General features: G+C 45.6%; 1 protein-coding gene and 2 non-coding genes across 3 annotated transcripts in view; all 3 read right to left on the bottom strand.

The window, feature by feature from the left end:
• The window catches only part of C2CD3 (C2 domain containing 3 centriole elongation regulator), a 51,323-nt gene that overhangs the window by 1,622 nt on the left and 25,565 nt on the right, over positions 1-24,136 (bottom strand). Inside the window, 17 exon segments of the mRNA XM_040534068.1 lie at positions 8,028-8,121; positions 8,541-9,249; positions 9,252-9,560; positions 10,867-10,949; positions 10,951-10,993; positions 10,996-11,078; positions 12,137-12,156; positions 12,158-12,314; positions 13,173-13,273; positions 14,294-14,499; positions 16,141-16,208; positions 17,650-17,788; positions 21,128-21,442; positions 22,084-22,511; positions 22,513-22,685; positions 22,687-22,703; positions 24,027-24,116. Of these exon segments, the coding sequence (XP_040390002.1) occupies positions 8,028-8,121; positions 8,541-9,249; positions 9,252-9,560; positions 10,867-10,949; positions 10,951-10,993; positions 10,996-11,078; positions 12,137-12,156; positions 12,158-12,314; positions 13,173-13,273; positions 14,294-14,499; positions 16,141-16,208; positions 17,650-17,788; positions 21,128-21,442; positions 22,084-22,511; positions 22,513-22,685; positions 22,687-22,703; positions 24,027-24,116 (3,035 nt within the window).
• Positions 254-325, bottom strand: TRNAP-AGG. Its single transcript has one exon. It is a non-coding gene; the product is annotated as a tRNA-Pro (tRNA).
• TRNAP-AGG lies at positions 2,221-2,292 on the bottom strand. The gene has a single exon. It is a non-coding gene; the product is annotated as a tRNA-Pro (tRNA).

Here is a 24,136-nt window from a genome sequence, read left to right on the forward strand (position 1 = left end):
CCCCCCCAGTTCCCTCAGCCGCTCCTCACAGGACTTGTGTCCCAGGCCCTTCCCCAGCTTCGGAGCCCTTCTCTGGACACGCTCCAGGGCCTCGATGTCCTTCTGGTAGTGAGGGGCCCAAAGCTGAACCCAGCACTCGAGGTGCGGCCTCACCAGAGCAGAGCCCAGGGGGACGAGCACCTCCCTGGCCCCGCTGGCCGCACTGCTCCTGACGCGAGCCCGATGCCCTTGGCCTTGGTGGCCTAAAAAAGAAGGGCTCGTCCGGGATTTGAACCCGGGACCTCTCGCACCCTAAGCAAGAATCATACCCCTAGACCAACGAGCCAACGTGCCCCATGTTTGGGGTGCTGAGGCAGGTGAGGACCCAGCCTCAGGTGCCTGCTGAGGCCCAAGCGAGCGGTGCCCGTGTGGGATGTGTGGTGCTGGGGTGGGACCTCGCTAACCACAGGGCTGAGGCTCTCCCGGAGGACGGCGCTGGCTCGGAAAGCTGACACCAGCACGGCCTTTGGCCCACATCCCCGTGCCGCCTTCTCCATCCCCGGCGGGCTCGGCCGCAGCAGAAAGGTCTCCCGAGGTGAGCGGCTCCCTGCCCAGACCCCGCTGCTGCGCGCTGCCCACCTCGAGGGGCGCCGTTTGGGGAGGAAAACGGCTCTTTTAGGAGGAAGCACTCTGGGATACCTCTTGTGCTGCGTTCATGCGGCGAGCACGCCGAGTGGCAGCTCTGTGACAGCTCTGCTGGTGAAGAACCGTAAGGGAAAGCGCTCTGCGGAACAAAAGACGTCCTGCCCTGCGTGTGCCGGGTGTAGCTGTGCTTATTGGAGCCCAGGGCGAGGGACAAGAGGCTCGTGTAAGAGGCTAAAGCTGCTTTAACACCAGTTTCCCTTCCCACACGCAGACAAGGGCAAGAGGCTGTAACCCCACAGCGAGATTTCCCAAGTGTGATCTTCGGCTGTGCTGACCCGGCCTGGTCCGGCGCAGGCTTGGCAGGCGGGAGGATTGATGCTCACCATTACAGCTCCCTGCTGTAACCGCTCGGATGATTTCACCTTAGATGTTTCCATCTCTAATGTTCTGCTGGATTTTTGCTATTTACAGACTCACAGAGAAAACCAACACCCAAAAGAACTTCTTCCCGGTGAGGGTGACGGCAGCACTGGGACAGGCTGCCCAGGGAGGTTGTGGGGTCTCCTTCTCTGGAGATATTTAAGGCCCGTCTGGACGCCTACTGGGCAACCTGCTCTAGGGAACCTGCTTTGGCAGGGGGGATGCACCCGATGATCTCTTGAGGTCCCTTCCAACCCCTACAACTCTGTGATTCTGTGATACGAGGAACCCTAAAACCAAACCAAGCACCCCTGCAAAGCAGGGGCAAGGCTCCCACACAACCAGGCCAGGCCTGCTGACAAACAGGACCGGCCAAGTCTCGGTTCCCTGCAGGGACCCTATGAAGCAGCCCACAGGCCGCACGCTACTCTTTTAGTATTTTGTCACAGCCCCTCATTGCACGAGTTCTGCCAGCAGCTGGACGTCCTCACGGATGTCACAGTGCCACTAAACACTGGGGTTTTCAGTGTACACAGAAACTCCCGTTTCCCTTTAAGTAAAAACCTAATGTATTAATTGGAAAAGCCCCCCAGGATCACCTGGTCCAACCACCCCCCTACCACCACTGTCACCCACCAAACCATGTCCCCAAGCACCACGTCCAACCTTGCCTTGAACACCCCCAGGGACGGTGACCCCACCACCTCCCTGGGCAACCCGTCCCAACCCCTGACCGCTCTTGCTGAGAAGAAATGTCTCCTCATTTCCAGCCTGAACCTCCCCTGGCACAACTCGAGGCCATTCCCTCTGGTCCTATCAGTGGTTACCTGTGAGAAGAGGCCGACCCCCAGCTCCACACCCCTTCCTTTCAGGCAGTTGCAGAGAGCAATAAGGTCTGCCCTGAGCCTCCTCTTCCCCAGCCCAACCCCCCCAGGTCCCTCAGCCGCCCCTCACAGGACTTGTGTCCCAGGCTCTTCCCCAGCTTCGGAGCCCTTCTCTGGACACGCTCCAGGGCCTCGATGTCCTTCTGTAGTGAGGGGCCAAAGCTGAACCCAGCACTCGAGGTGCGGCCTCACCAGAGCAGGACCAGGGGGACGAGCACCTCCCTGGCCCCGCTGGCCGCACTGCTCCTGACGCGAGCCCGACGCCCTTGGCCTTGGTGGCCTAAAAAAAGAAGGGCTCGTCCGGGATTTGAACCCGGGACCTCTCACACCCTAAGCGAGAATCATACCCCTAGACCAACGAGCCAACGTGCCCCACATCTGGGGTGCTGAGGCAGGTGAGGACCCAGCCTCAGGTGCCCGTGGAGGCCCAAGCGAGCGGTGCCCGTGTGGGATGTGTGGTGCTGGGGTGGGACCTCGCTAACCACAGGGCTGAGGCTCTCCCGGAGGACGGTGCTGGCTCGGAAAGCTGACACCAGCACGGCCTTTGGCCCACATCCCCGTGCCGCCTTCTCCATCCCCGGCGGGCTCGGCCGCAGCAGAAAGGTCTCCCGAGGTGAGCGGCTCCCTGCCCAGACCCCGCTGCTGCGCGCTGCCCACCTCGAGGGGCGCCGTTTGGGGAGGAAAACGGCTCTTTTAGGAGCAAGCAGTCTGTTTGTTTCTTGTGCTGGGTAATGCTCACCGAGATGACGGCGCTGCTCGCGGGCTGCCTGGTCAAGAAAAAGGACGACACGGGTGGGAACAGCTCGCTTGTCTTCACAGCTAGCAGTGCAGAAAGGCTCACAACAAACTAACTATAAATTAGTGGAACTGAAAACCAGCTCCCAGTTTTGTACTGTGAATCCTGTAAATTACATGAATAGTGCTACAGAAGACTTCGGACTACGCAGGAAATAGCTAGGGCCTGTGGTCCTTCAAAACAGCATCCATTTTTATCCTACTGAAAAGACACATCGATATTTACGAGAATCCTTTGTTTTTCTTTCTGCTCTGGGATAACCTGGCCTACACCAAACGTAAGAAGCGGAGGGATTTAAACACAGACCTGGCAACATCAGAAGCTTAAAAGCGAGCAAAAAGAGATGCTTGCTGGCCACCCCAGCTCCCTTTGACTTGCTCAAGGCTGTGCAGAGAAGCCAGGGTCAGTAAATTTTTCTTCCCACCCTGTTCTCCGAGCCAAGTGTTTGAGAAACAGCCGAAACCTTCGTGTTGGCTGAAGCCGGGCAGCAACCAGCTCGTGCTGGCTCTCTGGTCTCTGTACAGCATTCGTTAGCTGTTCACGGAGAAAAACGTTCACAGGGAGAGCTCAGGACTGGCGAAAGGCCTCTGATTTCGGTGCACCAAGGCACCATTCGCTCCCGAACACCAGCTTTATGTATCTGCACACAATTTATACGGACTGCCTCGTCCCTTCACCAGGAAGGCCGAAAAAAAAAAGCCCGCAAACCCCAAACACAGCAAGGAATTCCCGCAGCTTGGGGGAGCTACGCGCGATGCTACAGCAGATGCAGGTTTACACTGTAGCAAGGGCTCTCTATCAGATTCCCCAAACCATCCAATTCATCGTATGTCAGGTTATCACGAAATGGCATTTGGTACCGTGGCCATAAAGAAATCGTCCTGCAAGCGCTGCCAAGGCTGCAAACTCCTGCCCGCAGCCCCTGCAGCCTGGGAAACGCTTACAGAAATGTGTCTGCTGGACAACTTTGGGATTTCATTACTGAAACTAAAAGCGCCCTGGACAATGCAGAACTTGCCTTCCAGAAAACTGGCTCCCGAATTCCCCTCTCATGAGCATTTGTGCTGTACACAGACACTTTGGGCACAGCTTGCCAGGGAGACGCAGCAGCTCACATTTTCAACGTAAGCCCCCGGTGCAATGGCTCACCCCAGAGGAGCCCCGTGCTCTTAAACTGAAAATACAACAGGAGAGCAGCTGCCTGCTGCTGTCAGATGACGCCAAGGCGATGGGTAGCGGTTTGTACGCTCCTGACTGCCAGTAAATAGGGTGAGCATGCAAACATAGCACTTGCACGCTTTTTCAGACACAGGCAGGTGCCTGAAATCCTATTGCTCCAGTTTTTGTACCGCCGTGTCCACCCGCAGCAACTCAGACACGCTGACACGCGTGTGCTAAGGACCTTTTGAAACACAAACTTCCAGCCGTAAGAAAGGCTCAGAGGCTCTTCTTCCTGCTGCTCCCATGCTCAGGTGTGAAAACAAGCCAGGCTCACAGGCACAGTTAACACCCCCAGCCTGCAGAGGTGATCAGGAGCCTCAGGAAATTGCATTTGCAGGTTTAGCTTCACCAACATTTTTGGGATGGGGATACAGGAAGGGCTACACTTCTGCGCTTCCCTCTGTATAAAGCGATTTTTTCTTTGAAATACGCAAATTCCCTACCAACACAGCTTTTAGCAAGGCGTTTTGGCCTCAGCGCTGCATTTTTAGGACGCATTTTCCTCTCGGAAGCCGCGAGAGGAAGAGGACTTAGGTACAGAAGACTGTGCTTTGCTTTCCTTTTTATAGAAGCGGCTGCGATACGGCAGGACGCTGAAACCAGCCTGGGATTACCTACCTGCTGTGAGCAGGGATTTGAGCAAAGCAAAGGGATTTGTCGGCATTTTGGAGGTCCTGGGGGCCGGCTCGTTTCAAGGTCAGAGGATTCGGGTAAGCACCTTGGCAGCGAGCAGCGTTTCAGCCCCGCGGCGCAGCAAGCGTGACAGCGAGTTTTGTCCGAGCGCTGACGCAGGAGTGGAAACAGATCTGTGTTAATAGGCTACAACCCCCCAGCGGAGCGACCTTGCACCTACTTCTGCTTTCTGGACAGCAAAAGCTTCGCGTCCCGTCCCAGACAGCACACCCCATCCCAGACGGACGTGGGGAACACGGCTTCTGATCACGAAAATGAAAAAGAACATCAGCATTTCTGTTCAGCAGGTTAAGAGGACAAGTTTACTGGCTAAAAACCTTAGCTCTGGGGAACGTGCTCGAGGAAAAAAAGGAGCTCTCATGGCTGCAGCTGAAAGGGGAGCAGATCAAGAACAAATGTCACAACCAAGAAAGGATGTTCGGACCTTTGCGGGCCAGCTGCAGTTTCAGAACACCTCAAAGGTGCTAAGTTTGTGTTATAAAAGTGTTATTTCTAGCCTACGCTGAAGGTACATCCATATGAAACAACTATTTTGCTGAGTAAAACTGGTTTCAATGTAAGTTTCTTATCCTTTTGGAATATTCGTAGAAGTGAGGAAAAATAAAAGATATTTTAGTGAAAAGTTGAACTCTCCTGGTTTTAAATACTTTTTTTCCCCCCAAACAGCTTCGTATCAGTAGACTGGGCCACTCTGAAAGGCAGCAAACCTTAACATGGGCTTCCCAGCTAGCACCTCATTGCAATAATGTTTTATTTTATTATTATCTTTTCTCTATAGTATGATTACCTGAAACCCTAACGAGAATCAGCGCTGCAGTGCCCTCTGCGTGAGAGGACGTTATCTAGAGAGATTAAATTTTTGACTCAAAAACTCAGCCCTGGTATATAAAATAGCACGGAACATATGAATGCAGTACAGGCAAAGAGGGAGGAGAAGTGAGGCCAGAGGCTACAGTCAGTAAAAAGATCTGGATTGTAATCCGGGCCACCTACACGACGGCTCTGATTCATTAAAAAATAGTTGTAGCTTTAAAGTAACCACAATACAGTGCTGGGTGCTGTTAAGTTTAGCATCGAAGTTTTTCCCTAGGTTATATCAGGAACAGCCGGGAAAAGGGCTGAGTGGAGACAAGTGCGAAGATGCTCCATGAACCCGAGAAGGGGCAGAAATCGAACCGGGCCTGCTGGGTCACACAGGACAGCAGGGGACAAGAGTGGAAAAGGAAAGCTGGGAAGGACCTCAAGAAACTGGACATGAATCTGATGTGGTGGAGGAAAAAAGGTCAAACATTTGCTGTTTTTTTTTTTTTATATTTTGTGAGGCTCTGCAAAATTCAGGTCCCTGCCACGTGGCCTGAGCTACTGCAGCACCTCTCAAGTCCTCAAGATCCACAAGTCCTCGCAGCACGACCCAGAAAAGCCCTTTTGTCTCAAAATTCTGCCACCTCCTTTGACGTGACCGCCCACTTCGCCTCCTCACCGGTTTTTCCTCGCTTTGTGGAGAAAGGCAGGGAAAGCAGGGAGTCAGGCACCACAGGGAGAGGCGTCAGAACACTAGCCAGGAGGGAGGCTTGCCAAGCGCCATGTGAGCGACAGGGGACTGCTGATCTTCAGATGATAACAGCTCAGATTTCGGCCTTGCCGTCACGCTCGGCGTTTGCTGAACTGTGCGGAAACTAAACAAACCCGGATTTAGAAACCGATGTCCTCGGCGCTAGCTAGGAAAAAAATACGAGAAAGCAGCCTTCCTGAACTGCGGCGTAACGCTGGCATAAATGTAAAACTTCCTGCTCTTCACATCGGGCGCTTGATGGCGGCTGCGTAGCGTGGGGCAGAACCGAGTCCTGTCTCAACAGATGCCTACAAAGTGTAACTGCAAAAGATTAGCTCTAGTTACTCCTGGAATTAAGCTGGTTTAAGGTCAGCTATATCCAAAACGGGGCCTTACTAATACTCTCCCTAATTATTGACCACTTTCAGGGGTGTGTTGCTAGCCACTGAGCTTAGCACTGCACAGAAAAGGAATTCGAGTAAAACTGGCATTAACATCAACCCGTAGGTCTGAGTGCTGCTTTGCAGATGCACGGAAGGACAGGGTGCTTCCAGGAAGAAGCAGAAGCTTTCAGAGAAAGCAAAACGTGGAAGAGGGGGCGTGGCAGTGAATTAAGAGAACGAGTATGGACAGAAGGGAAAACATAATTCAAAGGAGATTCCCCAGGAGAAACATGCCAGAGATTCTGCTTTGGATTTTTGGATTTTTGGGGGGGATTTTATCTGCTTTGGATTTTCTCTGAAGTGTTTAGATAGAGCATGAAAAGTATGCTTAACGAGCACTGAGACGTACTGCAGCCTAGGTGTTATGGTCAAACTGCATCCAAGGACCCTGAAAGCACACTATGACCATGACTGCTCTGACAGAGTTCTGTATTTTCATCAGGAACAAGTTTCAAAGGCTTCAGAAAAGGGTAAGCCTTGTGTAAATAAGAAAAAAAAATCATTTTAATAATGCAAAACAGCAAAAATTCATGCATTTTTCCTGCCTGTAAACATGTTTATTAATTGCAAGGAGTTTCCATTACTTCGGAGCCATTAGATCCTGCCTGGTTTTGTTCTGTTTGATCAAGCAAGCTGCTTCTGATTATATAAATGTTCCTTACAGCATTTGTTTCATAGGTCACAGGGAGGGGAACGAACGTGTTATCTGTTCTGGGAGCAGTAAACACTTGGCCCACATGGTGCAGTACCGAGATCCACATCCAGAGCCCTGCTGTGGCTGCACAGGAATAACGGTTAGACCCCAAAGCAACCGAGTCACAAACCTTCTGGAAAGAAAACGGTCTCTACTTTCCTGCACCAAGTAAATGTTTATGCAAACAAAAACATTTATGAAGCAATAAAAGCAATCATCAGCCTGTGTAAGTACTTCTACTACTCCCTCTCCCTCCATCGAAGAACAGGAGTCAATACCTTCTAAGGAGGTGCTCTCTGCTGCAAACTCCCTGTTTTATCCCAATCTAAGAGGTATAAACTAGTCATAATTACAGGTATCCCCAAAATTAGGCACCCTATATCATGATAAAGCACAAGGAAGTGTGGAGCACCTGCGAATTCCACCGACTCCAGGGGAGGAAAAGAGCAACCCCCCTGACTACATGGACAAACACGCCGCCTAAATGAACAAGCGTCACTGAGAACGTTGAATCATGAACGTTGAAAGTGATTCTCCTTGCGAGAAGAGGTATCAGAGAGATTCTCCTTGATTTGGAAGCTGTCGCGACCTCTAACCTCAGCGCTGACAGGCAAAGGAAGGGAGAAGTACTTCCATTCCTGCTCGAACAGTCGGACTCCGTTAAGCCGGGACAATAAAGGAAAGGACGCCCCGTACTTACCGTGGAAGGACGAGAAGAAATGCTGAGCATCCTCATGGAGGCTTCCATCTGCTGCGGTGGAAGGAAGAAGTTGGGAACAACAACGGGATCAGGTCTGAGCAGAGCTGTTAAGGAACAACCTTTGGCAGTGCGTGACCGCACAACGCTTGATGGGGCTGCAGGCGGGCAACGAGCCTCGTTGTAACAGCTCCAAGTGGATCCCCGACGGTGAAACTCATTAATTTTAATCATCATGCTATCATTGAACATTGAATACAGGTTACAAATGGAAGGAAGTCCTCACTACACTCTGAAACACGACATAACACGGACTTAATGAGATGATCTTCAAGGCCCCTTCCAACCCAAACCATTCTGTGACCTCTCATACCTTCTTGGCCATCAATTCTGGACTTATTTCACAGGGAAGAGCTCCACACAGTGAATTTCCTTTCCTGAGGCCAACGCGATTCTAACTAAGCAATAAGATACGCTCCTTGAATGCAATGTGTGCTTAAGGAAGGGGAAGGATACAAAACAATTGTTGGTTTCTCAGACTTTCCTGACTCTGCCGGTGGGTCTTCATGGCTGTCATCAGAAAAGCCACCACTGTTTCCTTCTGAGCCTGCTCGGGCAGATACACTCTTCGCAAAGATCTCATTGGAACCACTTTTTTCCTCATCTTGATGATCTTCACCTAAAACCTCACCATTTTCCTTCTCTCTCGCTGTGGTTTTTCGATTGGTCAAACCAATGACTCCTGGAAATTCCAGAAGTTCTTCAGAGGCCGCACAGAACTCTGCATTGTGCTTTATTTGCTTAGCATTAAACGTTCTACCCCAGTTGCAATCTCCATTTTCTACAGGGCCACCAACTGTTTGATGCACTGCTGACAAACGAGCAGAACGAAGCAGCTTCTCAGATTTTTCTGTGACACCGTTCAAGCTCTCCAAGCCTTCTATTCCTGCCCAAGGACTGCTCTGCTCTGCGCAGGGGCTGATGCATGGGCTAAGAGCGGTGAGCACGCTTCGGTTGTCACCTTGCGGTACGCTGGACAACGAGCTGCTCCGCCTGCTGTTCCCTTTTTGCAAACAATCTGTATCCCCCTGATCTTCAGGCCTCGCATTTACGGGCTGCTGGTCAGCTCCCAGTTCCACTTCGGAGAGCACGCTGGACCAGGGGCTGGTTTTGTCCGTCAGGGTTGTTATTTCATTAAGAGTTCGTGGTTCTATAACATCCTCTCGTATTCTTCTTCGCTGTGCGGCTGGATGGCAAAAGCACCTTCATCTCTCTGTATGTAGCCCGCTGGCAAAGGATGCTCGCTTTCAGGGACAGCTTGGTCTAGCAACTCCTGCAATATGTGCCTCCCAAAAGAGCACGGCAGCTGCGTATCACTGCAAGCATTGGTCGAGTCCAACTCACCCTGGCCTTGATGCACTTCAGTTCTGGCTTTTGCACCCTTCTGGTGGGGTACACGAGCAGCACTCGGCTTTCTGCCGTTGTCTTGATGCCCAACAGAAGAGTCTTTACTATTTTTAGTGATGGTCTGTAAGTCTGATTAATAGAAAACAGCATCAGTAAATGCACGGGGCAACCATTCACCTTTTAGCTGATTTACCTGGGCTTTTTGCAGAAAATCGGTTCAACTGCCCAACTCCAATCAAATGACAGGCAATTATTAATTAAATATTAAACCAGAAATTCACTCAGGACTGTTGTTCAGTTGTTGTGCCAAATTACAAGGACTGAAAACGAGGAGCTGCCTGTGCTCCAGACACAGGTTCTGAAAAAAGATGGTTGGATCAGGAGCCTTGACATTAAGAGAATATATGCAATCCTGAATATCTCGGGGGATTTTACAGTTTCTTTAGAAAGCCGTGATCACCTGGTTTTGGTTCCTAGTTAACAGGTCCTATTCAATTCTCAAATTCTCTGAAAAATTAGTTTGCCAGTGTTAGGTTAAACAGCAAAGTACTGCTACTCTGAAGCAAGTGAAAGTCTTGCCACGAGGCAACGCAAGGGGATGGACATTTGGAAACGAAGGAAGAGTTTGAGACAGATTGTAGAGGAGAGTACGTAAAGAAGCAGTAAAAACAACTAACAGAAGGGGAAGAAAAAAAAAATAAAAGCAAAACCCTGGAGAAGAAAACATGAGAAAATCGAGGTGGCGATACAACAAGGGCAGGTTCTGGCATAACAGAAACGTGCCCTCCAGCTCCATCTCCTGGAAGTGATGTTTCCCTGCAGGCAGCTAGAGGCAGAAGCAGCACAGAACTAACTTTCCAACTGGCAGCTCCCCGAGCCACGGCTTCTTAAAATAATGTATCAGAGGAGAGAAAAGTACGAGCATTGAGTTGGTTTCTTAGTCGTTTCACTGTTCACTGTGCCTCTCTGGTATAACATCGCAGCGGCTTGAGTGGTTAGGCTAAAATAAATTAAGTGCAATCAGGAAGTAATTAATGAAGAAAGTTAGAATGGAGCTGGGAGAAATGTCAGGCAAGGTGAAAAAAACATAGATCTGAAAACAAGGTGTACAAAGAGACAGACTCAGCTCAGCTTTGCAGACTCAGCTCAGAACCATCCTGTGGACCTCCCTTTTTCTACTGAACAGCCATGGAAATTTTGGTAGAATTTAGGCTATCTTGAGAGAGCCTTAACTCCCATCTAACCTGACTTCTGAGTGTGTCTCGACCCAACTTATCATTACCAAAAGAAGTCTGAAAATCTCTCCGAAACGTTCCCGCAGTGGCCTAACACATTCTGGTGACCAACACCAGGGATTGGCCTCGATTATGTGAGAAATTTGAAGATACTTTAAGGCAGCATCTGACCAAAAATTCCAGGCCAAGTGACAACTTACCATTGATGAGGCTGCTGACCTGAGACACCAACTGACTCGACTTTTTCAGAAGATGGTACCCATTGGGATCCGCTTCTCGGCTCCAAGCCTTGATGATCACTCTCCTGCTCTTCGTGGCTTGGGGTGTGTTACCGTAACTGAAGTCAGGAAAAGACCTGGTCAGCTTCTGACTGAAGTATCTCTGAACCTCATCCAGCTCACTCAAGTTTTTTCTGTAAGCAGTGGTAAAAAATTGATAAAAACAAAACCCCAAACCACAACAACCTACGGCAGGCTGGTTCTGTTTGTATCATTCCAGTCAACTGCATGTAAATAAGCAAACACAGGACTAAGGATTATTATTGAAAAACAGATCAGTACGTAGGTGCTGAGGTTACTCTACCTAAGCAAAAGGAGAAAGCTTTCTCAAGGACAAATTTAGGCTGGAAGTTTAAAAAAAGGAGCTAGTTTTAAACGTACTCACTCAAAGAAAGTTGGATTTGAAATGACCTTCCAGCAGAAGTCTTAATGGCAATGTTATTACTTTATGACTGAGCATGATAAAAATCTAAGGATTTATATCTGCTTAAGTTCTAAGGATTTCAAGATATATTGCTTGTGGTAGCTGGGGAAGGGATGGAACGACTCAGAGTCTCTTTCAGTCCCATATTCCTACAGGTAATGAAAATTCTTCTCCCAAAATTTAGACCTGATCTATAAACCTAGAATCTAGTCAAAAATAAATAAATAAATAGGTGCTTCTAGCAAAAATAAAGGCATCCTGCTGGGAAAGGACATCCAGCTACATGCACGATGAAAGTGCTTACAGGGTTGCTCTTCTATCTGTGAAAAGTTACTCAAAGGAGTATTGGCTTACTAGTGTGTGCTGAGTTACAGATGAACAGAGATGGATAAAGCAAAGCATTCAACCTAGATTTGAAAACACTGCTGTTACTGTTTCCCTTTGGAGACTCACTGCATTGCTAGAGCACCTCAGTCCTAATGCTGAGTTGCCGCCCAGACCCTGCTTTTCCAATTTCATCTCACCCCGCTGTTATTACAGATATCCCACTGATAACTTTTAATCAGTTACTGTATATTTTCATTTCCTTTGAACGCAAGAATTCTTAAGTTTCAAGCTCCGCTTTGCGAATCTAAGGCTTTGCATTACCATCTTCACAGAATCACAGAATGGTAGGAATTGGAAGGGACCTTCAAAGATCATCTAGTCCAATCCCCCTGCCGGAGCAGGAACGCCTAGATCAAGATTTTGGCTACAGCTCTGCCTTACCTGAGAGCAGTTAGAGAAGAGAGCACGTGATGACAGCGATAACGAGTCCATCTTGGCTGCCCGGTGTGCGTTTCCTTCCGCTTGCTGCAAGGACTCATGAAATCTGCGCACATTCTGCATATGCTCTTCATGACGAGGTGTGCGCGTCTTAGGGGAGTTCACTCTGCCAGGAACAGGCCTACATGTAACCACAGAAAGCAGTTCGGTATCTCTGATTTTGTGAAGCCTGCTAACTAAGAACATGCAACAGCTTTAAGCACACTAAAGAGCCACTGGCGGGTGAAACTAGCTTTTCCAAATGTCATCAAGAATGGCCTTTACTGACTGTGTCAGGTTTACAGTAAAACAAAAAAAAAAACCCTGCAGCTACCCATAGTGCAGCTGGTAGGGAATCTGCAACGCCCACCAGCAGCTGTCAGTCTGGCTGGTCAGGCCAAATAATGCTGGCCCATGGACCCTCTACACTTCAAAGACACGCACAGGAGAAATACCATCTCTTACGTGCGCTAAATAAACCAACCATGAATTAACATGCTCTCTTATGTGTTGCTAGATACATGTACACACACTGGTGCTTGTTTTAAGGGACATTGAGCAGAATTTCCGCAGGATATCTGACAGTACTAGTCCTGGAATGCGCAATACCACAGCACTTCACCAACCAGGAGGTATGGCAAAATGAAGGGGATACACCAGTAACACTCACTTCTAATTTCTTACTATAAAAAACCCTTATTCCTATAAAGGCCTGGAAGAAATAATTGCCAATTTTAGCCTTGGCATAGGGTAAATCCTAAAGCAGAAAGCTGGAAATGCAACAATCAGGAATCACCAGTGAGAAAAAGATCCGGATTTCGTAGAAAGGTACATGTCCCAACATTGCCATCTCCTGGGCTCCTCTCACTGGTAAAGGGAATTTGGTAAAATCTTTAAGTCCAAACACAGGGAAAGACCTCTGACAGGGCTTTATGTTTTCAGATATGTGGACTTCTGAGTCCCCAAAATGACCAAAATGACCCAGAGCCAGTTGACTTACGGTTCTCGAGTAGGAACACTAACTTCCTTTGACAAGGTATTTGACATCTGCTTGGAAAAGCTTGTAACGTTACTGGGAAACATTGGAAAGCTGTCTTTCACCTAGAAAAGAGAAACACCACATGTGAGATTTCCACAGTAAGAAAAAAATAAATTAAAGTACTATCTTGCTGCGCTAACAAATAAAAACTTAAGTTTCCTAAATTTAAATTTTCAAAGGATTTTGCAGCACTGAGCCAAATTGCCACTTAACAACACTCTTATTTCAGAAGCATTTATTAGAAGGCAGATTCCAATATCGAAATACAGGAAGTCTGTTTTAAAGCCTTTGTTCATTTGTAACCACAGCTTCCAATTTATTTTCCAGTTCCAACCTTCCTGTATAAAGCAGGCATCCAAAAAAGGGAAACGTGGCTAATAACAGAAAATAAAAACCGACAACACATGCTGAAAATAGTATCATAAAATATTACAAAAACCACAAAATGTTAACTCAGCAACAGGATAAAATTCTACCTTTTTGTTTTTAGTAACTGCATGTGTTACATGTAGCATGAGGATTGATGGATCTCTCTCTGCCCTACCAAAGAGGAAACTGATGGAAAGTAGGGTACAGTGACTCCATTCCATGTGTGTATCACATCCCAGTACAACTGGAAAGTCGAGAGACTAAAACACACATGTGAAATGGCAAAACTTCCAGAAAACTAAATCTCTGTCAAATTCGAAATTTCCTAATTGGGAAAACAGCAAATTTAAATTACGGTTTTGGGCATCAGCTACCAATCAAACGGAACAATGCCAGTCTCCCAAAACCACAGAATCTCCTCCTAACGGTAAAAAATAATAATAATAATAATAATTTTAAAAAAGCACCCATCAGGTAACAGCAGAGTGATATAAGCCACTGGGGATGATCATGACCAAGGTTTAACTGAGCGCTGTAACTACTGCTGTCCTGCAGGTACTAAGGAACTAGAAAGCAATATTCTTAAAGAATGGATTATGTGTTTTTTGCTCATTTCTTCAGAAACCTAGTCAGTGCTGATTATTAGGAGTAATTTGATAAAATTTGGTATGAAAAATTTGGTATAAAATAGGGTAAGAAATTCAGCTACATACTGAAGAATTTGGAGTCTGGGTCCGAATCCTTGCCTGCTTTTCTTCTTTGAGATTATTTATGTTTTGAAGGGGGGAAACTGCTATTTTGATCTGTCCTCGGCACTGCCCGCTGAAGTCTGTAATGTTGTACCACCCGCACACTAGCTGGAAGCCAGAAAGAAGAGGAGAAAGGTCCACAGATGCAAATCCTATCACTCGCTCAGTCTCTGAGGAAGAAGAATATAAAGCACATATTAATTTAAGCTGTATGAAAACGAAACATTTTCAGAAATGCCAAAAGTCAGTCAGTTATACAGGCCTTGAAATGTGTTGAAGCTTTACAGGGAAAGACATCTTATAAACCCCCCCCCCCCCCCAAAAAAAAAAGGGTTAAAGGCTCTGACAGCTCTCATGAGATGAAGAAAAAGAAAAGAGTGAAAAAAAAAAGTGGTGTAAAGAATAGGATTTAAGAAAATAAAAGAAACTTAGTTTGAAGGCTGGTAAAAACACAAATATAAGATACCTATGTGTGTCTGGCTGAGAAGGAAAAATTGTTTCAAGCAATTAAAACAGCTTTGTCCCTGCAGATAACCCAAAATGTCTGTCCCTACTGTAGTTGTTGATAACCTGAATGCTGACACTGAGGTAGCTCACAGCAGAACAGGGGCCTTGCTGCAGGTGTAAGGAAGGACATCAAGGTAGTTCACAGCCTATCTAACACTTTATCAGGCGGACTAGTTAACAAAGGGTTATAATAAAGTGAAAAACATTCAGTTTGAAAATGGGCTAGAAATAAAAGACAGCCAGAGGCTTGTAAAAACAAACCTGAAAGCCAATCTGATGACCTCAGCAAATGCATTCTGCCTCCAGAATTGCATTCTCACTTCAGAAACTCACATTTCTTCCCTTCTCGTGTTGCCTAAACTTTCAAAAATGCCCACTGGCATTACGCTGTTTCGTTTCTTGTGCGACATTTCGTCTTTTCTGTCTTGCAAATTTATCTGAAGTGCAGAACAAACAATCCTACCCAAGAAGAGGATGTTACTTGGATTATTTTAGCAGTTACGTTCAGCTAAAAATGTCTCCGCAGAAACAATGAAAGACCAGGGCAGGGAGAAGGACTGGCAGGAGAATCGCTGTGTACACACGGCACTCTGCATAATGCAGAGAAAGGCTGACTAACACAGGAAGTTTAGTTTTGAAGCACAAATTCTGCCAGCTGAACTTTAATACGTGAAAAGAAATGGGGGAAAAGATCCAGATTTTAAAGCTCACATCACAGCAGTTTGAAGTGAAAAAGCAGGGCTGTCTTCCCAACAATAAACACACAGACTTTTAAACATGTGCTGGGCTGGTATCCATTAAATATTGGAGTATCTGGGCTAGCACAAAACAAGCAAATACCAATTTGACCCGTTAGCAGTAACTTTTACCATTTAACAATACATAGAAGGTTCAGTAAAATGCTTACAAAAAGCTTGTATTTGTTATTAGGCCTCCAGCTGACCCAGTGACTGCTAATACTGGACACAAAATAATTCTTAAAACATACCCTTGCCACTACAACATTATTTGAATGCAACAGCAGATGAAAAACACAGTAAAGAACGTATGTTCAGTAGGAAAATCCAGCCTCTAAAATGCTGTCAAATTAAAAAATGGAAATGCAAATGAACCAAACCTTGCCAGAAGATTAATGGGGAAAAGAAGGATGCTGAGGGGCAGGAAATCAATGTGTATTTATCTACAGTATTCTTCTAGTGCAAGGCCAAAATATTTTTACAATTCCACTCTTTAATTTACTTGAAGTCACTCAAGAAAAGGGATGCAGAAAAACTCTCTTCTCAATAGAGCCCTACAAATTTTACCTGCTGCTTTATGCCACACTTTGAAGACCAATGTTTGCTGTGGATCCAGCAGAAGTTCTTTGGATAATCTGTGAAGAAGAAAATCATATTTCGTTATGGGAAGTAGGAAAAAGATCAAGTACAGTAAAATGTCTCTGAAGATTCAGTGACACTGTATCTACCCAGACAAGTCAGTTTCTTCCTGGAGTGATGAGCAGAAAAAAAATAATCACCAAGTCCTCAAAAGCATAACTATCTTACGTGGTTTGGGCTTTCGATTATTCAAGAAATATTTCCCTCTCCTCACTCTTTCCGTAGATTTAAAAGTTAGGACATGGAAACCACAAGGAATTTTAGGAAAGAGAAACAGTCTCATGACTCAGTAAGTACAGGGACAGCAAAACACTGGGGTTAAGGTTGAAAGCTGTAATATCTGAAAGCTGATTTCTGGAAAACCAAACCAAACCAAACCCTGAACATTGAAATGAAAATATCTTAGCGGAGCAGCTTTTAAGTTGCTTAAAGCAATTCAGATATGAGTTGGGGCATAAGCAACCTCTGAAACAAACCTTTAATCTTCAGCTATTTGCCTTTCAAAGGTTTCACCTTCATATTACAATTCCCTAAAGCCAAAAACCCAACTCAGCAGTCTGGTAGGAAAAGCCCACTCCTGTGCAGTCACAGGAGTGACTGAGTGATTTGCAAACATTTTGTGATGGACAAAATAAACCAGATAAGCTTTCCTGTTGCCTGTATCTGACTTGTTTCACCTCGTTTAGAAAACACCCTTGGCTATTGCTTTGGCATTAATTTAAGATTTGGTATGGAAGCTCTGGAGAAACAACAAGATCGCAAACACAGGTTTATTACTGGCTATTACAAGGTACAAATTGATCAGCTGAGGTGCTTTGGAGTGGTCAATTCACCTGCTCCAACCTAGGCTCTGATACCTCAGTCTGAGCTGCGTTTGCTGTACTGATTTGCCAGTTCGCTAAGCATAAAACAAAGGAAAATGTACAGAAAAAGCCAATAAACTGGATCAAATCTTTATGTATCTTCCCAAGAGACCTTTAGCCATTACCAGCCCCTTCCTCTAGATGGAGAAACTAGGGATGAGTGGAAACAAACTGACTCATCCAAGGTCTTAAGCCACAAAAACACAGTGCAGCCAAGGTTCAGTGCAGGTCATTCCTCATGTTAGCTTTAAGATCAAGCTTCCTCACGTAACTTTTTACCCAGGGTAAGCACGTGGCAATTGTAAAACATGGAAATACGCATTTGTAGCTGAGAGAAGCTGACCAAGACTGCTCCTCAAAGCTGGCCAAAGCGCCTTTTAGAGCTCGCAGGATCAAAAGCTGGAGCCTCTGAATGAAAGGGAGTCTAGGCTTACAGCCGATAACACCCATGAGCGGGAAATAAAGCAGTAAGCAGAAAGGCACCCCTAACTGGGTGTGTTATTTTCACACTTAGCCACTGGCTGTCAGACCCAGAGGCTCTGCGAGCACGTCTGTGCGAGTCCACACCACGCACCTTGCTTGCTGCTGAAAGTCCCAGACGGGCGAGTCTGTGTTTTCTATCACCGAAGTCGTTACTGGAGCATCCGCGCCAGCAACAGCAAACGTCACGCAGCTGCTGGGTGCTGTTACTTCCCGTTCTGTTAGGGGACTCCCTGAAATTACACAGAATTAACGTCGGATTTGTCCAAAGGATAAAAAGCTTATTAATAACGTCTGTGGAAAGAAGTAAAGGAAGGATTAGCAGTTAAAAACTGTTCATTAACAAATAAATTCACCATCTAGGAAATGCTCCTTTTCACTGGTGGAGCTGAAAATACTTCATGTTTACAAAAAGGGGCAAACGTTACACGAACCTTTTATAGGACAGAAACTGGAATATTTAAGGATGGAACAGAGAAAACGTTTGCCCAAGATCATCTGAGAAGTCAAAGGCAAAGCTAGGAATAATACGCAGATCCCTGGGACCCTATTCCAGCACTCGATTACTAAGAAAGTGCTTGTGTGCTCCCACCAGCCCTGCTACTGCATCAGTAGGAAATTTGAGAAAAAAAAAACAATCTCGTGTAGATGAGGCCTTAATATTTTGGTCAAAACATCAAAGATAGGGAAGGAAAAAAATCGTCTTCATGCCCTAGCCCGGGGAGCTACACAGGGAGCAGCTGAAGTTGTACGAAGTAGCTTTAGCAAATATTTAATTTGGTTTTAAATACTTTGGTTTTACTCCATACCCAAAGTGGATCTTTGTGATTGCTGAGCTGAGCAACTAGGGATGCAATTCACTCTGCAATGCACCTATGAAAGCTTTAGGAAATTCCTTGCATAAGCACAGTTCAGGGTTGGATATATGACCACTTTCTCCCTCATTTGTCCTGAAATAAGCTGGGAAAACACTCGTGAGAAAACAGGTGAATGAACTAGTCCGATACAATTGGGTGTGCTTGCACTTAGAGGCAGGAAGTTTATAATCAGAGGAACGCAAGATCAAATTAAGGGATGGAGCTCGATATTCCCTAGATGCCGCTGGATATTATGGATTAGAAAGTACTGAATGAAAGATGCAGAAATTATACAGTCAGCCGCGCTGAATTCCAGCTCAAAAAGGAGGCTTAGGGCCTCTGTGGGGGACGGTGACATGCAAAGGCACTTAGGAAATTCAGAGAAGGAATCAGAAGATTTCTACCTCCCTGCTACTTCCCCTCTGCACGCGACCCTTCCTCCAGGCTCGGACCCTCTTTGTCACTGTCACTTTAGCGAGATTAATTTGCTGCAGCGTGTTCTGGCTTGCAGAGCTGTAGAAGCATTTTACTGCTAATGGAGCCGCTGAGATGCTGAACTGGTAGCTGGCAAAATCTGCTAGGAGAAATGGATTTAGCCAAGGGGAAACAAGGTCACACTTTGCCACCAAATACCGCCCTGTTGTTACGGATTGCTTCCTCAACTCTGCTTTCCAAGGACTCTGCGTGTGGCTTTGGGCTTCTCTAAGACTTCGCTGTCCAGAATGATCAAAACCGATGAGTATGAATCTGATTTAACTACAAAAATCTCTTTTCTCCTGCAGTCTGATTCGCCATGAAAATAAATGTGATTGGTTTGCTGTAGCTTACGGAGTTACCGCTCACTTATTATCCCTTAACCGTGAAGGTTTAACCAAGAAGAGGATTTTTAAAAAAAATTTATTTTTAGTATGAAAAATGGCTTCAGTTAAAACATGCCACACAGAACTCCTCTCAGTTTGGCAAGACGATAGACACGGCAAGTCAAACACAGGCGTGGGTTATGTGAGATCAGCTAAGAGAAATGAGCAGGACCTGTCTAGACCAGCTCACCGGCTCTTGCATGTAAAGGCAGACCTAAAAAAAAAAATAATAATCAATTTTTGCAGTCAAAGTAGAAGTAATTTCATTCCTTTCTGACGTTATGAAATGTAGGTTCTTTTCTTTGTATTTTTGGAAGATGGAAAAAAAAAAAAAAGAAAAAACAGGAAAAGTCACTCCAGAACACCAAAAAATATCAAGAGACTTGGGAAAACATTTTGTAACTTCACTCAATTTTTGAAAATCGAGTGTCTTAAGTAGTTCTTCCAAAACTGCAGGAAGTTTAACATCCATTACCTACTGGACTGGAAACGTATTCTAGCCTTTTCATCTGTAACATGGTAATGCAATTTTTATCCTGAAGAATGCAAATTCTTGTTGTAACCAGCTTATATATGCACTGTTCCAGTGTATCCATTGCCTCTTCTAAAAATACCAAGAGAAGGTAATTCGTTTGAAGACAGAAACATTGCCATAGTGTACACCATCAAAAGACACCTCCTTATCACTCCCAAAACTTTGCAGTGGCAAATAATGTTGCATCAAGTTTCCAAAGGCTACGAATTCCAAAGGATTATAGAAGCACTGATTATAAAAAAGCCACCTGTGGGGCTCACTGTGGATCAGAATGAATTAAGTTATGGCTTCTCTTTGACTCTCTTAGCTGTGACATGCCAGAAAATGCTGAGGGCTTTTTTCTGCCACGTCACCTGGACTACGAACTAGTTGATTTTAAGGGAGACATGTCCAGTAAGCTCACCTCGAGTCAGTCCCTTATTCATATTTGGTAACACTGCATATTTGCATCTGTAATGGTCCGAAAGAGACCTGATCACTCCGAGTGCTGAGCAAACACAAAGCGAGCAAGTCATGCAGCATTAAAGGTGCCCAAGGTGAAGGGTGAGGCACTTCTCACCTTTAATAAACCAGATTTGTTTATAGACTGCAACTTGAGGCAAACAAGGCTTCCGAAACTGGAAACTCGCCACGTTACCTTACTGCACATCCAGAAGCAAACATCGCTCGCTAGGAAGGAATATTTTAATATGCTTAGCATAAATTTAAAAGCGAAGGGAATTCTTTGGTCACGCTCAGCACAGTGAGCAGCCACCTCGCTGTAATTCCCACCGTACAGAGCGAGAAGCAGAGCGACAAGCCTGGGGGAGTTCAGGCTGCTCTGCCCTTACACTGCCCTTCCTCTGCTGCGGCTGGCAGCCTCCAGATAGCACAAATAAGCCAGCTTTACAAATTGATTATATGCTAAAAATGCAAATTGGCAAGAGTCTTTGAGACAGGAGGATCTCGGGGTTAAGTTATTCAGAGAATTCTTAACTGCAGAATTCAGCTGTCATCTGTAACAGTGAACGTTATATCATTTATATTTGGTTTTTATTAATAGAGAGGGGCTGAATAGTTTAAATTCCTGCTTCCCCTCTACTTATTCTATGATGCAATGGTCTCAGGGTTGCAATACTGCGAGCCAAGATCAAAACCCGCTGCATTCATTCACTGCTGGAGTAAGATGGAAGAAAATTCCTGGGCTTTTTGTCTGTAAATTGCTCCTTGCAGTACCTGTAAGGAGCAGAACCCAGGAAGCAAACCAACCAAACAAAAACACACACATACAAATTAAAAACAAAGCCACCACCAACAAAAAGGGAGGTGGTGGTGGTTTACCTTTTAAACTTAGATGCATTGCTCTTTCCACGAGGATATTGACAGCAATTGTGTTTTCCAGAAACTCCACGTCGCCTTCTTGTGGTTTCTCACTGGGGATTTCTGAACTTACGATATCCGGATTCTGACAATGATTTTCGACCTGTTGGCTCGGGTCAGGTGCTTTCTCTGTGCTTTCATCTTCACTACTGCTGTATTCCTCAGCACAGTGAAGTCTGCTGGTCAGGGCAGCAGAAGTGGAAGAAAGGACAACGTGAACACGTACAGCAGCCCCTGCTAGGTCTGCAGCATTGCATCTGAACAACGGGTAAACTCCTGGAAGAGAATTCACAAACAACCAGCTAAAGAAGAGAAAGAAAGGATAGGATCTTGGAAAAAGTTGGCCCAGTTCATTATTTTAAGATCTCTCAGCAGAACGATTTTGATTTTCAATGTAACTTCTAAGCCAGGTATCACACAGTGAAGAATATCAGCTTGGAAAGGTAAAAATAATGACCAAACCTCCAAATGGTGCACTTCATTTTCTCACTGGTAGTTCAGATTGCTGTCTGAAACACGTCAACTTCCTGCGAGTCCTGTGAAGAGCGCCTCTGCATACACCCATGATCTTCTCTTGCTTAGTCCTTTGCTCTGACTACAAACATTCAGCCTTCTTGAGATATTCTATTCTCACTCTATTACGATGCCCAAACCGCCATTCTCAAGGAACATTCCTCATTAATCCAGCTAGGCTAATTGTTATTGATCATTGCTACCAATTTTGCACCCATTTAAGCTTGCTAGGTTTTGAATCCAGAGAGGCACGCATCCGAACCTTGTTTATCGTCGATGAAAGGAGGAGTTGAGTGTGTATTGCATCGAGGACAAAACAAAGCTGTACATTTTTTGCTTCACTACGGATTTAAGCAACGTCAATAAAGAGAACTAGAACATGACAACGTTCTTTATGAACTTACCACCAACGCTCAGCGCTTTCCTTGACCTCTCTGCTAACGCTCCGAGGTCGACATAGGCGGATCCAATGAGACGATCTGTATCAAGTGGTCTTTCCGCATCATTTTCTTTACCATATGCCCACCACACCTGGATTTCTAGTTTCTCCTCCCTGAAGAACCAAATCAGCCCTTGGCTCCTTCTGAGGGTCACTTTGTTTGGTTTCTTAAAGTCCACCGTGACTTTCTTTGCGTCGTCACTCAATTTTGGCCTCCTAAGCGAAGTCCACGTGGCTTCCTGATCGTATAGCTTATACCTGAGGTAGCAGTAGGTGCTTCTGTTCAGGTGCATCTGCCCTGCGAGCAGCACGCAGTGCACAGGCAGCCACACCCTTGGGGTTGAAATGGTCACAGCCACTGGACTGTCACTCTGATCCCATTCGTCACTCTCACAAACTGTCCTCAGGGCTTTCCTCACTGTTCCATCCCAGAAGCTTCGCAGCCTCCAAAACACGCTCTCTGTCACCGTGATGAGCAAAAGTCACAGAAAGTTCCAGTCCTCCCCCAACGGCCTGCATGATGTTTGTGCGGTGTGAAGGCATTACATCTTCAGCTAGGGTAAGGGGGGTACCAGCCTGTAATACCTTCAGGAGAAGAGATCATAATTAGACTTTTCCTACCCTCTGAAAACGTCAGCAAAAAAAATTCTGCACTCTGGTCATCAGTCAAGAACCAGTACTCGAAGCGTCTATTTCCTGTGAGTTTGGAATTCATTTCTAGCCTGAAAAAGCAGCAAATTGTTAGACCTCAGACAACCACACAGGTAGCGCTGATCCAAAACGCGTTTTTCTTTCCATTTCATTAACGATACTCATTTTACAATAAAACTATATTCCATGAATCTCTAACTATAATCAGGCATTCTCAGTTTTTTCCTCCTCTCTTCCGATTTTCTTAAAAATTTCCGTTCCTATTTTCTTAAAATAAACCAAAGACTTCACGGTTGGCGAAAATGGGCGCTACACTGAAATTAAAGCAGAAATAAACAAGATGATAACGAAAACATAATTATGTTAATGAAAATCATCATTATGATAATGAAAACATCATTTCCTACAGGAAAGATGGGGAGGGACTCTTTATCAGGGAGTGCACAGATAGGACAAGGAGTTTAAGGCTTTAGAGAGGGTAGATTTAGATTAGATATAAGGAAGAAATTCTTCACTCAGAGGGTGGCGGGGCACTGGAACAGCTTGCCCAGAGAAGCTGTGGATGCCCCATCCCTGGAAGCATTCAAGGCCAGGTTGGATGGAGCTTTGAGCAACCTGATCTGTGGGAGGGATAAAAGATATTACACATAATCTTTACCTCTTCTATCTGGTGTTAGTTTGTATCTTACAAAATCTTTACCTCTTCTATCTAGTGTTACTTTGCATATTACATTTAGTTTAAAAAAAAAAAAAAGTTAATTCAACTGCTTTTAATCTAAGCTTTTGTTTCCAGCTTTGACAACTCAAAAGTAATCACTGGTCCTCCGCTGAACGCTACAACTCTTAAACTTTCCATCTTAAACTTGAAAATGAAGAGCACCAAATAAAGTATTAAGCAGGTTAACATTCCTTCAGCCAGTTCAGCTGTCAATTGATGAGTATAAGTGTCTCCAGTTTCTAGTCTGTACAGTTCCTTACTCTTAATAAGGTGCAAACAGCTGCTCTCTTGCAGTTTCCAAAAAATCCATGCTAGCAGTGTAAGTTGTACTCAATGCACAAGACAGTCAGATCCTACACCCTAAAAACTGATCTTCAAACAACATCTCATTTATGAGCTTTCTAATACAGGATTTTTAATGAAGATGTGCAGTATCTGAGAGAACTTTAGTCTAAAAAATACCATAGGAATCAAAATTGTTTTAAGCAATTACAATAGCACGTACACGGAACATTGGTAGCGTAACACTGCTGCATTACCTGATCTTCTTCTCAGTAGGTCTCTGGTTGGAATTGTAACTGTCCCAAGAAGATAATCTTTTGATGTCCGAGCTGCCAATGTGTCAGTGGCTGGAAAACAAATAATTTTG

The sequence above is a fragment of the Cygnus olor genome, chromosome 1 (genome assembly GCF_009769625.2).
Source record: "Cygnus olor isolate bCygOlo1 chromosome 1, bCygOlo1.pri.v2, whole genome shotgun sequence".
Lineage (NCBI taxonomy): Eukaryota > Metazoa > Chordata > Aves > Anseriformes > Anatidae > Cygnus > Cygnus olor.